Source organism: Nerophis ophidion, linkage group LG12 (genome assembly GCF_033978795.1).
Source record: "Nerophis ophidion isolate RoL-2023_Sa linkage group LG12, RoL_Noph_v1.0, whole genome shotgun sequence".
Lineage (NCBI taxonomy): Eukaryota > Metazoa > Chordata > Actinopteri > Syngnathiformes > Syngnathidae > Nerophis > Nerophis ophidion.
Genome location: NC_084622.1, coordinates 26,678,544 through 26,696,039, shown reverse-complemented (window position 1 = coordinate 26,696,039; position 17,496 = coordinate 26,678,544). Strand labels below are relative to the sequence as shown.

The window sequence follows — 17,496 nt, the reverse complement described above, 5'->3', positions numbered from 1 at the left end:
TTTTTGCCGATATTCGATATTCCGATATTGTCCAACTCTTAATTACCGAAACAGATATCAACTGATACCGATAAATACAGTCGTGGAATTAACACATTATTATGCCTAATGTTGTTGTAATGCCCTGCTGAATGCATTAAACAATGTAACAAGGTTTTCCAAAATAAATCAACTCTAATTGTGGAAAAAAATGCCAACATAGCACTGCCATATTTTTTATTGAAGTCACAAAGTGCATTTTTTTTTTAACATGCTTCAAACCAACAGATTGGAATTCTCTCCCTGAGAGAGCATAAGGAGGTCTAAGGTGGGCCGGGTTTAAGTGGGGGGTGGGGTAGCGGGGGTGTATATTGTAGTGTCCCGGAAGAGTTAGTGCTGCAAGGGATTCTGGGTATTTGTTCTGTTGTGTTTATGTTGTGTTACGGTGTAGATGTTCTCCCGAAATGTGTTTGTCATTCGGATTTGGTGTGGGTTCACAGTGTGGCGCATATTTGTAACAGTGTTAAAGTTGTTTATACGGCCACCTCCAGTGTGACCTGTTTGGCTGTTGATCAAGTATGCATTGCATTCACTTGTGTGTGAAAAGCCGAAGATATTATGTAACTGGGCCGGTACGCCAAGTTAGTGCTTTAAGGTTTATTGCCGCTCTGTACTTCTCACAATAACCATGTACACAGCGGAGTTTTAAAAAGTTATAATTTTTGCTTTTTGAAACTGATAGCAATAATTTAAATACTGATAATTTCTAGTATTACATTGTAAAGCATTTATCGGCCGATAATATCGGCAGTCCGATATTATCGGACATCTCTTTTTGATTTATTAAAAAAAAAATAATACCCAAAAAAACAAATGTTTATGTATATGTACATGTATTCAGTTATAAACATTCATTCACTTTCTTCTTTCCTTTATGGATCTAAACTTTACTACTGCTGGTAGTTTATTCTATAATTTTATTGTAATTTTTTCACAATGTGTTTATTATATTTTTGTCCAAAGTAAGACAAGGAAAACAATCCAAAGTTGTCTTTTTTTTGTTTGTTTTAATGCCATGATTATAACAGTCCCGCCCGCGTGTGCACAGATTTTCCTCCATGCGGCCCCTGAGCTAAAATGAATTTGACAACCCCTGATTTAATATTTACGTATTGTGATCATTTTAAACATACACAGCTCACTATTTAACGCATCACAATGATAACTATTTTTTTCAACAACATCACTGGCTCTGAGAAATGCTATTGAGTACGTTGTCCACTAACTTTTCACTTCTTAACACCATACTAGAACGTAACATTGAGGATAAGACACGAGCGGTAGCTACACTAGCATAGCAATATGGGCTAAGGCGCTAATATTAGACAATTTAACAACAGCATCATGCTAGGTTAGCTTAAAGAACAAAAAAATTGACAGCTGTTACATCTGTAGCTGACTGACGGATATTTGGTAGAACTAGAGGCTTTAATTTAGGATATATACTGTTTTTTAACTGGTGGGTTTATACAAACCCTGTTTCCATATAAGTTGGGAAATTGTGTTAGATGTAAATATAAACGGAATACAATGATTTGCAAATCATTTTCAACCCATATTCAGTTGAATATGCTACAAAGACAACATATTTGATGTTCAAACTGATAAACATTTTTTTGTTGTTGCAAATAATCTTCAACTTTAGAATTTGATGGCAGCAACAGGTGACAAAGAAGTTGGGAAAGGTGGCAATAAATACTAATAACGTTTAGGAATGCTCATCAAACACTTATATGGAACATCCCACAGGTGTGCAGGCTAATTGGGAACAGGTGGGTGCCATGATTGGGTATAAAAGCAGCTTCCATGAAATGCTAAGTAATTCACAAACAAGGATGGGGTGATGGTCACCACTTTGTAAGCAAATTGTCGAACAGTTTTAGAACAACATTTCTCAACGAGCTATCGCAAGGAATTTGGGGATTTTACCATCTACGGTCCGAAAAATCATCAAAAACTTCAGAGAATCTGGAAAAATTACTCCACGTAAGTGATGATATTACGGACCTGTGATCCTTCAGGCGGTACTGCATCAAAAACCGACATCAGTGTGTAAAGGATATCACCATATGGGCTCAGGAACACTTAATAAAACCACTGTCAGTAACTACAGCTGGTCGCTACATATGTAAGTGCAAGTTAAAACTCTACTAAGCAAAGCCAAACCCATTTATCAACAATATCCTGAAACGCCGCCGGCTTGGCTGGGCCCGAGCTCACCTAAGATGGACTGATGCAAAGTGGAAAGGTGTTTTGCTGTCTGACGAGTCCAAATTTCAAATTATATTTGGAAACAGAGGACGTGGTGTCCTCCAGAACAAAGAGGAAAATAATCATTCGGATTGTTATCGGCGCAAAGTTCAAAAGCCAGCCTCTGTCATGGTATGGGGGTGTATTAGTACCCAAGGCATGGGTAACTTACACATCTGTGAAGGCACCATTAGTGCTGAAAGGTCCATACAGGTTTTGGAGCAACATACGTTGTCATCCAAGCAACGTTATCATGAACGCCCCTGCCTATTTTAGCAAGACAATGCCAAGCCACGTGTTACAACAGCGTAGTTTCGTAGTAAAAGAGTGCGGGTACTTTCCTGGCCCGCCTGCAGTCCAGACCTGTGTGGCGCATTATGAAGCCTAAAATTCGACAGCGGAGACCCTGGACTGTTGAACGACTAAAGCTCTACATAAAACAAGAATGGGAAAGGATTCCACTTTCAAAGCTTCAACAATTAGTTTCTTCAGTTCCCAAATGTTTATTGAGTGTTGTTAAAAGAAAAGGTGATGTAACACAGTGGTGAACATGCCCTTTCCCAACTACTTTGGCACATGTTGCAGCCATGAAATTCTAAGTTGATTATTATTTGTAAAAAAAATAAAGCTTATGAGTTTGAACATCAAATATCTTGTCTTCGTAGTGCTTTTAACTGAATATGGGTTGAAAAGGATTTGCAAATCATTGTATTTTGTTCATATTTACATCTTTCACAAATTCCCAACTCATATGGAAACAGGGTTTGTATATATATATATATATATATATGTATATATATATATATGTAAAATGGGTTGTCTTGATTTCCAGGACAAATTTCTCCTCGGAGACAATAAAGCTAATTATTATTCTTATTATTATTCTTATTATTATTATTATTATTATTATTATTATTATTATTATTATTATTTGTATCTCTGTCACCAGTAATGATAAATGTATTCTCTTTGCAGCTGGTAGCAACTGTCGGGCTTTCTCATACTAGAAATGACTTACACTGACTTCAGCAGGTGTCTGGCAATTTAATAATACTGTTCTCACACACCCCCACACACACAAATCTTGCTTGATTCTAACTCTGATTGACAGTAGACTGAGATGAAAGTGTTTATTTTCACAGTTAATTAACATTTTTTTAATTAGCAGCAGAGCTGATGATAAGAAAGATGTCTGTAGGGCACCCGACTGCGGATAATCTCAGGCCTCCTCCTTCATCTCCTCCTCATACTCATAGTCCATGTGAGCCCTGTCATACTCCAGATCCTCTCCCTCGTACTCAAAGCCCTCTCCCTCGCAGATCAGCTCTTCCGTCTCGTAATCAAATGCCTCATCGTCGTACTCCAACTCCGCCATAGGAGAGTCGACGTCTTCCTCGTCCTTGAAGTCTGCCTCGCTCGGAGTCATGTTGGATCTGCAGTTCTTCAAGATGCCTTGGATGATAGGCTCTTCTCCCCCGAAGGCTGACTCCCCAGCCTCTTCCTCCTCAGCCTTCCGCCGCCTCTCATTCCTGGCCTCGCGCTCCTCCAAGAACTCCGCCGCACCTTCGCCGACTACTAAAACTTCCTCACCCACGGTCGGAGGCTCTGTGACTGGGTTGTGGTCATAGGAGAAGAGGCGGAGGGATCTAAGGCGCTTCAGGCTGGGGAATTCGGTGATCTTGTTGCGATCCAGGTCAAGGATCTCCAAGCCGTGCATGCTCAGGAGGACTTTGGGGAAGGTCTGGAAGCGATTCCCGTAGAGCCACAATCCCCTCAAAGTCTCCATGCGGGTCAGGTCAGGAGGGAGCGTCTTGAGGCGGTTGTCACCCATTTGCAGGGACCTGAGGTTGGGGAGATCGTACAGCTCCTTGGGGAACCACTGGAAGTAATTACTCTCCACCCACAGGCAGCGCAGACTCTGCAGGTTCTTCAGCTCGGGCGGGAGCGTCATCAGGCGGTTGCTGCCCAGGTAGAGGCGGGTGAGGTTGGCCAGCCGGCAGACGGCGAGAGGAACATCCTCCATCTTGTTGAAGTCCAGGGCAAGGATCCGCAGACCTTGCAGCTGATCGATGCCTTCAGGGAGAGCCCGTAGGCTGTTTCCACAAGCGTAGAGCTTCTCCACATGCGTCAGTCCACAAAGGCGTGCAGGTAAACGCTTAAATCGACGGTAGCTAAGGTCCAAGACTGGATCTCCACTCTCCAACAACTCCTCCACCCCTAGCGGAAGCTCCTCTTCAACCAACTCCTCTTGTTTCTTCTTCTTCTTCTTCTGTACAATCTCTACATCGTCGCCGTCTTTCTCCTCCTCCTCTTCCTCCTCATCTCCCTCACCCTTACCGGTGGAGTTACCCATGCTGTGGCCCCCTGAGTCACAGCAGAGTCATGTGACGCGATGACAAGTTAACTCAGACTCTTGTTTTGAGCTGGCCGCTGCAAAAATGCGTCAGGCCTTTTAACCCACAGCCATTTAGCACAATATAGAATACTGCAAATAGTAGTTATAGTAGTGGTAGTAGTAGTAGTCATAGTAGTAGTAATAGTAGTAGTAATAGTACTGCTGGTAGTCCACTCTATAAAGCTCAATTTTGAGTTGAGTCAAGTTGCAGTTCTTACCCTTCTCTCTGTTTTGCACACCTCAGTGAGAAAGTTTAAGGTCACATAATCCATTTAGGCAGGTATACAAACGTGTCACTTTAGCCCGCTAACATGTCGCTCATCGTCCATCTTCCTGCTCCGGAGGTCGAGCCCAACTTGTGCAGAAAAAAAAACTCTCAAAGAAAGTAAATGCATTTGCTCGTCCTTAAAAAAAAGAGGGCGAGGTCCTCTGAAAGGTCTCAAAGGTGTGAGCCACAATGGAGTAAGTGGTTCACATTTGGAGCTGACTGACGCTGTAAAGTCCTGATGCTGACCGGGTGTTGCCATCAATAAGGAGGTTTACATTCAAGCTGCTGCCTCCCTTTGTCCCACGCCACCTCTCTTCCCCCATGTAACTGGAACATGTGGCATCACATCACATGGTCAACTCTGTGTGTGTGTGTGTGTGTGTGTGTGTGTGTGTGTGTGTGTGTGTGTGTGTGTGTGTGTGCGTGCGTGCGTGCGTGCGTGCGTGCGTGCGTGTGCGTGCGTGCGTGCGTGTGTGTGTGTGTGTGTGCCTTCTCATTCCTAAACTTTGCCCTCGTTGTCCTCCTTCACCTTTTAAATAAAATTAAAAAAAATCTAAAATAATACAGCCAGAGCATGAAAAAAAGTCTATACTTATAAGTAACATAAACCATAGAAAAGCAAAAACAAGCCACAATACTAATATGATTTTTTTGTGTTGTTTTTGTTGCTGTAAGCTTGAATTGCTTCAATAAGAACATGCGTGTAACTATGAAATGTTATAGTACATACAATGAACTGGCGAAGAAAACAACAAAACATAAACACTGGGGACTAACTACAAAAAATATGTAGTCTAAAATAATATTTATAAACATAAACACTATATATATAAGATATATAATATATATTATGTATAATGCACACAAACACACACACATATACAGTATATATGTATACATATATACTGTATATATATATATATATATATATAAAAATATGTATATCCGTCCATCCATTTCTACCGCTTGTCCCTATTGGGATCGCGGGGGGTGCTGGATCCTATCTCCGCCGCATTCGGGCGGAAGGCGCGTTACACCCTGGACAAGTATAATAAATAGATGATTAAATAAAAACATAAAGGAGTAAGAATAATATTGTTAATAGTAGCGATTAATATAATAAAAGTAACGGAATAAAAACGAAGAACCTTATGAGAGTTTGAATGACAAGTAAAAAGTCTAATAACAAAAAATAAAATGAAACAAATACATATCAATATTAATATTTGAAAAGGAAAATTGTTACAAAATGAATGACTGAATTACTACTATTACATTACTAGTGCACCGTAGTACAATTACCTTACTAGTAGTACCACTACTAATAAAAAACCTTCAAATAATTATAGTACTTGTACAGATGTCATAGTACTGGAAGATACCAGTAGTGATACCATGTACTCAATTTTCTTAACTTCTATGATGTACTCGATAAAATATATTTGTACTTTGCAAATGCCGACTGTTGGATCTCATTCGAGTTTGCAGGTGTACCTAATGAAGTGGCCAGTGAGTAAAACTGTACATACTGTATGCAAACTTATCAAGATCAATGCTTAATTCTGTATGCTACTATTGTTTTGTAGTTCTATTTATATTCATCAGACAACAATGAACCTAGTAGTACAGCAGGAGTCTGGTTAAAATAAAAAAGACCTCACGAAGATGCCCGCTGGTTTGTTTCACAGCTTTTTATTGACCAGTTAAAATGCTGTGACGCCAAATGTGTGACATTCAGCTGAGACACCAAGCAGACACACACATAGAATCTTCGGCCATCGTCATATTAGGGAATCCATCATCCATCCATCCATTTCTACCGCTTGTCCCTTTCAGGGTCGTGGGGGGTGCTGGACCCTTTCCCAGATGCACTCAGACAGAAGGAGAGGGGTACACCTTGGACGATTTGGCCACCTTATCACAGGCCCAACACAGACAGACATGACCATGTATAATTATTTGTTCAATATTTATTACAAGGAACTCAAAATATTTGGCATTAAAACTGTGCGCTAAAATGACCTTTGTATACATAAAAATACATGAAATAAAAACCTTACTGTTACTTTGCAGCTATGTCTGCTCAGTCAAAACATGACTGTTGCACAAATGACATTATTTAAGTGGGGATTTAAAGGGACAAATACTTTCAAGGCTGCTGGGGTCAGTGGGCCTGTCTTTGGAAAGGAGCGAGGAGAAGGGGGCCTGCATCCCTCCATTTCTGCTTGAGGATAATCCTGTCTGATGTGCTGCTGACCAAAGGAGCTGATTTGCACATTTATGCACTACTTTTAAATGACCCTGAAATGACACAGCGGACGTTAGGCTGCTGACTGAAGCTCAACGTGACTGATGAGCCGAGTGAAAGCCCCACACACATATATATATATATATATATATATATATATATATATATATATATATATATATATATATATATATATATATATATATATATATATATATATATTAGGGGTGTGGAAAAAAATCGATTTGAATACGAATCGAATCGTTTACGTTGTGCGATTCAGAATCGATTCACATTTTTTTTAAATCTATTTTTTATTGTTATTTTTCTTTTTTTTTAACAATGCAATCCAATTCCAAAACCAAACCTGACCCAGCAACACTCAGAACTGCAATAAACAGAGCAATTGAGAGGAGACAAACACGACACAGAACAAACCAAAAGTAATGAAACAAAAATGATTATCAACAACAGTATCAATATTAATTATAATTTCAGTATAGCAGTGATTAAAAATCCCTCACTGACATTATCATTAGACATTTATAAAAATAATAAAAAAAGAACAAATAGTGTCACAGTGGCTTACACTTGCATCACATCTCATAAGCTGTCCAATGTTTTCACAAAGATAAAATAAGTCATATTTTTGGTTCGTTTAATAGTTAAATCAAATTTACATTATTGCAATCAGTTGATAAAACATTGTCCTTTACAATTATAAAAGCTTTTTTTTTTTTTAAATCTACTACTCTGCTAGCATGTCAGCAGACTGGGGTAGATCCTGCTGAAATCCTATGCATTGAATAAATACAGAATCGTTTCGAATCAGAAAAATATCGTTTTTGAATCGACAATCGAATCAAATCGAAAAAATCTATATATTGTCAAATCGTGACCCTAAGAATCGATATTGAATCGAATCGTGGGACACCCAAAGGTTCACAGCCCTAATATATATATATATATATATATATATATATATTAGAAGCAGCTTCCACAAGTTGGATTGGTTGGATGGGCACTTCTTGCGTACCATACAGTCAAGCTGCTCCCACAACAGCTCAATGGGGTCAGATCTGGTGACTGCGCTGGCCACTCCATTACCCATAGAATACCAGCTGCCTGCTTCTTCTCTAAATAGTTCTTGCAAAATTTGGAGGTGTGTTTTGGGTCATTGTCTTGTTGTAGGATGAAATTGGCTCCAATCAAGCGCTGTCCACTCCATTGCAAAATGGAGTGATAGCCTTCCTTATTCAGAATCCCTTTTACCCTGTACAAATCTCCCACCTTACCAGCACCAAAGCAACTCCAGACCATCACATTACCTCCACCATGCTTAACAGATGGCGTCAGGCATTCTTCCGGCATATTTACAGTTGTTCTGCGTCTCACAAACGTTCTTCTATGTGATCCAAACACCTCAAACTTGGATTCATCCATCCACAACACTTTTTTCCAGTCTTCCTCTGTCCAATGTCTGTGTTCTTTTGCCCATCTTAATATTTTTCTTTTATTGGCCAGTCTCAGATATGGCTTTTTCTTTGCCACTCTGCCCTTTAGCCCGGAATCCTGCGGCCGCCTCTTCACTGTAGATCAGTGGTTCTCAACCTTTTTTCAGTGATGTACCCCCTGTGAACATGTTTTTAATTCAAGTACCCCCTAATCAGAGCAAAGCATTTTTGGTTGAAAAAAAAAGAGATAAAGAAGTAAAATACAGCACGATGTCATCAGTTTCTGATTTACTAAATTGTATAACAGTGCAAAATATTGCTCATTTGTATTGGTCTTTCTTGAACTATTTAGAAAAAAAGATTTAAAAATAACTAAAAACTTGTTGAAAAATAAACAAGTGATTCAATTATAAATAATGATTTCTACACACAGAAGTAGGGCTTCACGGTGGCAGAGGGGTTAGTGGGTCTGCCTCACAATACGAAGTTCCTGCAGTCCTGGGTTCAAATCCAGGCTCGGGATCTTTCTGTGTGGAGTTTGCATGTTCTCCCCGTGAATGCGTGGGTTCCCTCCTGGTACTCCGGCTTCCTCCCACTTCCAAAAACATGCACCTGGAGATAGGTTGATTGGCAACACTAAATTGGCCCTAGTGTTTGAATGTGAGTGTGAATGTTGTCTTTCTATCTGTGTTGGCCCTGCAATGAGATGGCGACTTGTCCAGGGTGTACCCCGCCTTCCGCCCGATTGTAGCTGAGATAGGCGCCAGCGCCCCCCGCGACCCCAAAAAGGGAATAAGCGGTAGAAAATGGAAGGACACACAAAAGTAATCATCAACTTAAAGTGCCCTCTTTGGGGATTGTAATAGAGATCCATCTGGATTCATGAACTTCATTCTCTACATTTCTTCACAAAAAAATACATCTTTAACATAAATATTTATGGAACATGTCCACAAAAAATCTAGCTGTCAACACTGAATATTGCATTGTTGCATTTCTTTTCACAGTTTATGAACTTACATTCATATTTTGTTGACGTATTATTCAATAAATACATTTATAAAGGATTTTTGAATTGTTGCGATTTTTAGAATATTTAAAAAAAATCTCATGTACCCCTTGGCATATCTTCAAGTACCCCCAGGGGTACGCGTACACCCATTTGAGAACCACTGCTGTAGATGTTGACACTGGTGTTTCGCGGGTACTATTTAATGAAAATTTCAGTTGGAGACCTGTGAGGCGTCTGTTTCTCAAACTAGAGAAAAATGTACTTATCTTCTTGCTCAGTTCTGCAACGTGGCCTCCCACTTCTTTTTCTACTCTGGTTAGAGCCTGTTTGTGCTGTCCTCTGAAGAGAGTAGTACACACCGTTGTAGGAAATCTTACATTTCTTAGCAATTTGTCGCATGGAATAGCCTTCATTTCTAAGAACAAGAATAGACTGTCGAGTTTCAGACGAAAGTTCTCTTTTTCTGGCCATTTTGAGCATTTAATTGACCCCACAAATGTGATGCTCCAGAAACTCAATCTGCTCAAAGGAAGGTCAGTTTTGTAGCTTCTGTAACGAGCTAAACTGTCTTCAGATGTGTGAACATGATTGCACAAGGGTTTTCTAATCATCAATTAGCCTTCTGAGCCAATGAGCAAACACATTGTACCATTAGAACACTGGAGTGATAGTTGCTGGAAATGGGCCTCTATACACCTATTTAGATATTGCACCAAAGACCAGACATTTGCAGCCAGAATAGTCATTTACCACATTAGCAATGTATAGAGTGTATTACTTTAAAATTAAGACTGGTTTAAAGTTATCTTCATTGAAAAGTACAGTGCTTTTCCTTCAAAAATAAGGACATTTCAATGTGACCCCAAACTTTTGAACGGTAGCTGTGTGTGTGTATATATATATATATATATATAAATATATATATATATATATAGTTTAGTTTGCAAATACATCAAAGATGCTATTATAATCCATTTCTAATGGATAAAGTTTTGGCCTGGACAAGAGGTCATCAGGTGGTCCCAACGTTCACAGAGTGTTTCGACCCTTAACCACAACACTCTCCGGTTGGTGGGTCAGCAGTGATTGGCCAGATCACTGCTCCTCTCATCCAGGCTTCCAGCTATTGTCCTCTCTTTTATGCCAGAGCCAACAGGAGGCTCTCTCCGCCGCTTCTCCCCGCCTACGAACGGCTGTTTTTCTCAAGTGACCTCTCAATCCAACCTTTGTCATCATATTCCACACAGATTGCGCAGGGAATCTTCGACAACCAACTTCCACTGTCATCAGCCATGCTGTCCACCCCTTGTCCCGGCAGTCCTGGAGAAGTTGTTGGTACTTTGTTTTCTTCCTCTCTGCCGCTTCCTCACATCCCTCCTCCCATGGGACAGTAAGCTCCACCAAGATGATTTTCTTTCCCTCTGGGGACCACAAAACTATGTCTGGTCTCAGAGTGGTGGACAGTACTGCCTCTAGGAAGAGGAGCTTCCGCCCCAGGTCGACCTCCATCTCCCATCGCTGGGCCAACTGCAAGAGGTTTTGGTTGGCTTGGCCTTGGACAACTGGTCTATGACCCTCTTTCACGAAGGAGATGGTGCTCAGCAATGGTTTTGTTTTGGCTGGGTGTTTCTGCCTCCTCTCTTGCTCCAAGATGTCTGCGAGCATTGCCAACACCTTGTCATGGCGCCACCTGTATCTTCCCTGGGTCAATGCTGTTTTGCACCCAGACAGAATGTGCGCCATAGTTCCTTTATCGCCACACAACCTGCACAGCGGGTCCTCCCTCATTCCCCACCTATGCAAGTTGACTGGGGTCGGCAGGGTGTCATATACTGCTCGAAGCAGGAATGAGATACGAAACGGCTCCAGCCTCCACAGTTCACTCCACGTCACGTTCCTCTTGGGAAGGTTCCACCTTGTCCAGGCACCTTAGGTTGCGAGCTCGATGGCTTTAGCTCTTCTTCCTTCTTCCTCAAGGTTTCGGACTTCATCCTGAATCAAGGTCCTCCTTTCCCTGGGAGTGGACTTGGACCACTGCTGGAAATGTGATGTTCCTAGACCCTGTCTTCCAGTGCAGAGGCTTCCGATGGTTTCTTTGGTCCTGAGAGATGATTCTGCCTGGGCAATAGCAGTGCTAGCGGCCCACTTCCTGACAGATCTTGTTCTTATTCCAGCTTCCCTGATCAGGCGATCTTGGGAGTCCCTATACGTCAGGGAAAGTCTGCATTTTGCGACTTTAAACTCCTCCAGAACTGAAGACAGGGGGAGATGGAGCTGGCCCGACCTTATGTAGAGCCCCATAGATGTAAAGCTCGGGGGTATACCGAACCATTTCCGAAGGTGCTTGTTGAACTTCCTCTCCAACCCTTCAACTGTTGTTATCGCCACTTCGTACACGGTGAGAAGCCACATAAGTCTTTGGAGTAAGCCATGCTGGTAGATCCAGCACTTGTATTTCCCAGGCAGACCAGACTTGTCAATCCTTTTCAACCATTCTTCAACCTGATTTTCGGTGCTGGAGATGCTGTTTTTATCCGTCATGGAATCATCATACCACTTTCCAAGGCATTTAATAGGGTTCCCTTGGATGTTTGGGATTGCTTCCCCCGAACAAGCAGCTTGAACTTTCCCGTTGTTTTTCCCTTTTGGATCACCAGACACCTTGATTTCTTGGGCTTGAAGATCATCTTTGCCCAAGTAGCCATATGATCCAGTTCCGCCAGGACCCATCTCGCCTGCACGTGAGTTGGTGTTATCACGGTAAGATCATCCATGAATGCCCTGATTGCTGGTTGTTGACTTCCTGCTGCAGTCTTTGGTCCTCTTGACTTTATGATCGCTGCAGAGATGATCAGGTTCATTCCCATGACAAGCAAGATGGGAGAGATGGTGCACCCTGTCACTATTCCCTTCTCCACTGGCTGCCATTTAGTTGTGAACATGGCTGCTTGGAATCGTAGCTTGATGTCTCCCAGGTAGCTGGTGATCATCCCCTGGATGTGATGTGGGATGTGGTAATGGTCCATAGCCACTTGGATCACGTTATGGGGAATTGACCCATATGCATTAGCAAAATCAAGCCAGACTACTGTTGGGTTGCCTTTCTTCTCCTTTGCTTCTTGGATAAGTTGGCTGAGGAGCCCTGTATGCTCCAGGCACCCGGAGAACCCTTCGATACCGCCCTTCTGGATAGAGGTGTTAATATATCCATTCCGGGTCATGAAGGAGCTCATTCTTTTGGCCAGCACTGAAAAGAAGATTTTCCCCTCCACACTTAGCAAGGAAATGGTTTGGAACTGGCTGATCTTTGTGGATCCCCGTTCTTTCGGCACAAAGCACCCTTCTGCCCTTCTCCAGCTTGTTGGTACGGTTCCTTTGGCCCATATAACCCGCATAAGCTTCCACAGCCTGTGTAGGAGCTTAGGGCATTTCTTGTATACTTTGTAGGGTATACCGCTGGGACCTGGGGCAGAAGCTGATCTTGCGTGCTTGACAACCTCTTGAACCTCTCTCCATGATGGATATTCTGTGATGAGGGAGGATGTTGGTGGACTGATGCTACTAAGCCCGAGATTTCCTGGTGGGGCATTGTTTCTTGAAGGGTCACTGAATGTCTCTTCAACAAACTCCTCCACCTCCTCCTTAGAACTTGTTAGAGTCCCTGACCTCGCCTCTCCCAAAAGTGACTTGGTGAAGCGATAGGGGTCTTTTATGAACTGGGCTCGTGCAGCTTCCTGCAGTTTCCGCCTTTGCCTTTGCCCTTCAGCCCTTCTCAGCCGGATGAGCTGCCCGCAGAGGCTGGCTGTCAGTTTTTTTATACCTTCCTTTTCTTCCATGCTTGCCAATTTGAATTGCTTTCTCAGGGTTTTAATCTCCTTCCGAAGTTGTTTGATCTTTCTTTCTCTTCTGTTTTCCTGCTTTTCTGGTCTGGCTTTGTTCTCTCTCCTTGGCACTGTTCCAAACCGCTCTTTTCCCAAGTTGTAGGTGATGGCTGTGAGTGAATCCACCTTCCTTTCTACTGAACCTGCTTGAACCATTTCAAGCACCCTTTCCAGATCTTCATCGAGCATGGACCACTCCTTGGTCTCACTCATCTTAGGCCACTTGATTCTTTCTTTCGTTGGCTGGAGTGGGCTTTCTGGGATGGCATTTGAGGTTGTCCTTGTGGGGTTTTGGGGGATTGCAAGCACTGAGAGATCTCTAGGACTATGGTTTGCTTCCTGCCTAGGGTTCTCCTGCGTCTCACCAGACTGTTCGTCTGAGCGGTGTGCCTGTGTCCGTCCCTGTCCATACTTGGCCTTGTCCTTGGCCTTGCTCTGGTGTATTTTGAGCCCTCTTGCACCTTTGCAGATCTTTCCGCAATTGCACTTCACTTCCCATGCCTCCCCAGTCAAGGTGGTCTGTTTGAGCCTTCTCTGTGTCCGTGTCACTGTCCTTGTCGTTGCCGTTGAATCTGTCCTAGCGAGTCTCTCATCCTCCCCCCCTCTCGGGAGACTCTGGGGGTATTGCTTATTTGTACGTTCGGTAGCTTGCTTGGTGCCCTCTTGCGAGTGCTGCAACAGGAGTTGCTGGCCCCTGTTACCCCGCCAGTCTTTCCTGGAGGTCAGCTGTCTCTCCAGCGTCACCAACCTTTCTCGGTTGTCATCCAGACTTTCCTGGAAGTCACTGGTTGCCCAGGGAGTTCAGTTTCCAAATACATCAAAGATGCTATTATAATCCATTTCTAATGGATAACGCTTTGGCCTGGACAAGAGGTCATCAGGTGGTCCCCAACGTTCACAGAGTGTTTCGACCCTTAACCACAACACTCTCCGGTTGGTGGGTCTGCAGTGATTGGCCAGATCACTGCTCCTCTCATCCAGGCTTCCAGCTATTGTCCTCTCTTTTATGCCAGAGAATATATATATATATTAGAATAATATAATATGGATGGATGCACATTGATGGATTTATATATATATTTATATATATACATATATATATATATATATATATATATATATATATATATATATATATCCATCCGGTTTCTATCCATTTTTTACCGCTTGCCCCACTCTGGTATTTATATGTATATATATATATATATATATATATATATATATATATATATATATATATATATATATATATATCTATATCTATCTGCGATGAGTTGGCGACTTGTCACAGATATATATATATATATATATATGTATATATATATATATATGTATATATATGTATATATATATATATATATATATGTATATATATGTATATATATATATATATATATATATATATATATATATATATATATATATATATATATATATATATATATATATATATATATATATATCTGCGATGAGTTGGTGACTTGTCCAGGGTACCCGCCTTCCGCCCGATTGTAGCTGAGATAGGCACCAGCGCCCCCCGCGACCCCGAAGGGAATAAGCAGTAGAAAATGGATGGATGTATATATATATATATATATATATATATATATATATATATATATATATGTATACAAACCCTGTTTCCATATGAGTTGGGAAATTGTGTTGGATGTAAATATAAACGGAATAGAATAATTTTCAAATCCTTTCCAACCCATATTCAGTTGAATGACTGAAGCTCTACATAAAACAAGAATGTCTTATTTTACGCTACATAATGTGACACACATTTTCCATGGGAGACAGGTGTGGACTGCAGGCGGGCCAGGAAAGTACTCGCACTCTTTTTTTTACGAGACTACGCTGTTGTAACACTTGACTTGCTGAAATAAGCAGGGGCGTCCATGATAACGTTGCTTGGATGACAACATATGTTGCTCCAAAACCTGTATGGACCTTTCAGCATTAATGGTGCCTTCACAGATGTGTAAGTTACCCATGCCTTGAGCACTAATACACCCCCATACCATCACAGATGCTGGCTTTTGAACTTTGTGCCGATAACAATCCGAATCGTTATTTTCCTCTTTGTTCTGGAGGACACCACGTCCTCTGTTTCCGAATACAATTTGAAATGTGGACTCGTCAGACCACAGGACACTTTTCCACTTTGCATCAGTCCATCTTAGGTGAGCTCGGGCCCAGCCAAGCCAGTAGCGTTTCAGGATATTGTTGATGAATGGGTTTGGCTTTGAAAAGTAGAGTTTTAACTTGCAATTACAGATGTAGCAACCAACTGTAGTTACTGACAGTGGTTTTATGAAGTGTTCCTGAGCCCTTGTGGTGATATCCTTTACACACTGATGTCGGTTTTTGAAGCAGTACAGCCTGAGGACTCAAAGTTCCGTAATATCATCGCTTACGTGCAGTGATTTCCCCAGATTCTCTGAACTTTTTGATGATTTTACGGACCGTAGATGGCAAACTCCCTAAATTCCTTGCAAGAGCTCATTGAGATATGTTGTTCTAAAACTCTTCGACAATTTGCTTACTAAGTGGTGACTCTCACCCCATCCTTGTTTGTGAATTACTGAGCATTTCATGGAAGCTGCTTTTATACCCAATCATGGCACCCAACTGTTCCCAATTAGCATGCACACCTGTGGGATGTTCCAGATAAGTGTTTGATGAGCATTCCTCAACTTTATCAGTATTTATTGCTGGCATCAAATTTTAAAGTTAATGATTATTTGCAAAAAAATAAAATGTTTATCAGTTTAAACATATATATAAATATATATATATATATATATATATATATATATATATATATATATATATATATATAGTATATATACATATGTGCATATACAGTATATATATATTTTGTATACATACATATTACAGCAGGGCTGCTAATCTTTGGGTGTCCCACGCTTTGGGTGTCCCACGATTCGATGCAATATGGATTCTTGGGTCGCGATTTGATTATAAATCGATTTTTTCGATTCAACGCGATTCTCGATTCAAAAACGATATTTTTCCTATTCAAAACGATTCTGTATTCATTCAATACACAGGATTTCAGCAGGATCTACCTCAGTCTGCTGACATGCTAGCAGAGTAGTAGATTAAAAAAAAAAGCTTTTATAATTGTAAAGGACAATGTTTTATCAACTGATTGCAATGATGTAAATGTGTTTTAACTATCAAACGAACCAAAAATATGACTTATTTTATCTTTGTGAAAACATTGGACACACTGTGTTGTCAAGCCAATGAGATGTGATGCAAATGTAAGCCACTGTGACACAGGGGAACATATTCTAAGTTGGGCAGCAACTAACAACTAATTTGATAATCGATTATTCTGTTGATTATTACTTCGATTAATCGATTAATAATCGGGTAAAAGAGACAAACTACATTTCTATTCTTTTTACAGTATTTTATTGAAAAACAGCATACTGGCATCATACTTATTTTGATTATTGTTTCTCAGCTGTTTGTAAATGTTGCAATTTATTAATGAAGGTTTATTTAAAAAAATATATATATATATTTATATATATATATATATATATATATATATATAAATATATATATATATATATATATATATATATATAATATTTTTTTTAAATAAATAAAACAAGTAGCCTCTGCGCATGCGCATAGTGTAGATCCAACGAATCGATGACTAAGTTAATCGCCAACTATTTTTATGATCGATTTTAATCGATTTAATCGATTAGTTGTTGCAGCTCTAATTCTAAGTAACAAAGACTTAATTTAGAGTTATTTGGTTAGAGTTAGGATTAGAGGGTTAGGGCCAGGGTTAGAGAGTTAGGGTTATAAAAAGGCCATGCCGATTAAGGCATTAATACGTACTTGATAATGACTAGTTAAGAGCCAATATGTTACTAATTTCCATGTTAACAAACAACTA

General features: G+C 40.6%; 1 protein-coding gene across 1 annotated transcript; it reads right to left on the bottom strand.

Annotated features, from left to right (window-relative positions):
* Positions 1 to 3,332: 3,332 nt before the first annotated feature.
* Positions 3,333 to 5,261, bottom strand: LOC133563800 (leucine-rich repeat-containing protein 10B). Its single transcript, XM_061918075.1, has one exon. It carries the CDS (start codon positions 4,640 to 4,642, stop codon positions 3,509 to 3,511), a length of 1,134 nt encoding a protein of 377 aa, XP_061774059.1. The 5' UTR covers positions 4,643 to 5,261; the 3' UTR covers positions 3,333 to 3,508.
* Positions 5,262 to 17,496: the final 12,235 nt, after the last annotated feature.

Excerpts from the sequence above, each read along its gene's own strand:
- LOC133563800 (XM_061918075.1), bottom strand. The coding sequence starts at position 4,642 with ATGGGTAACTCCACCGGTAAGGGTGAGGGAGATGAGGAGGAAGAGGAG.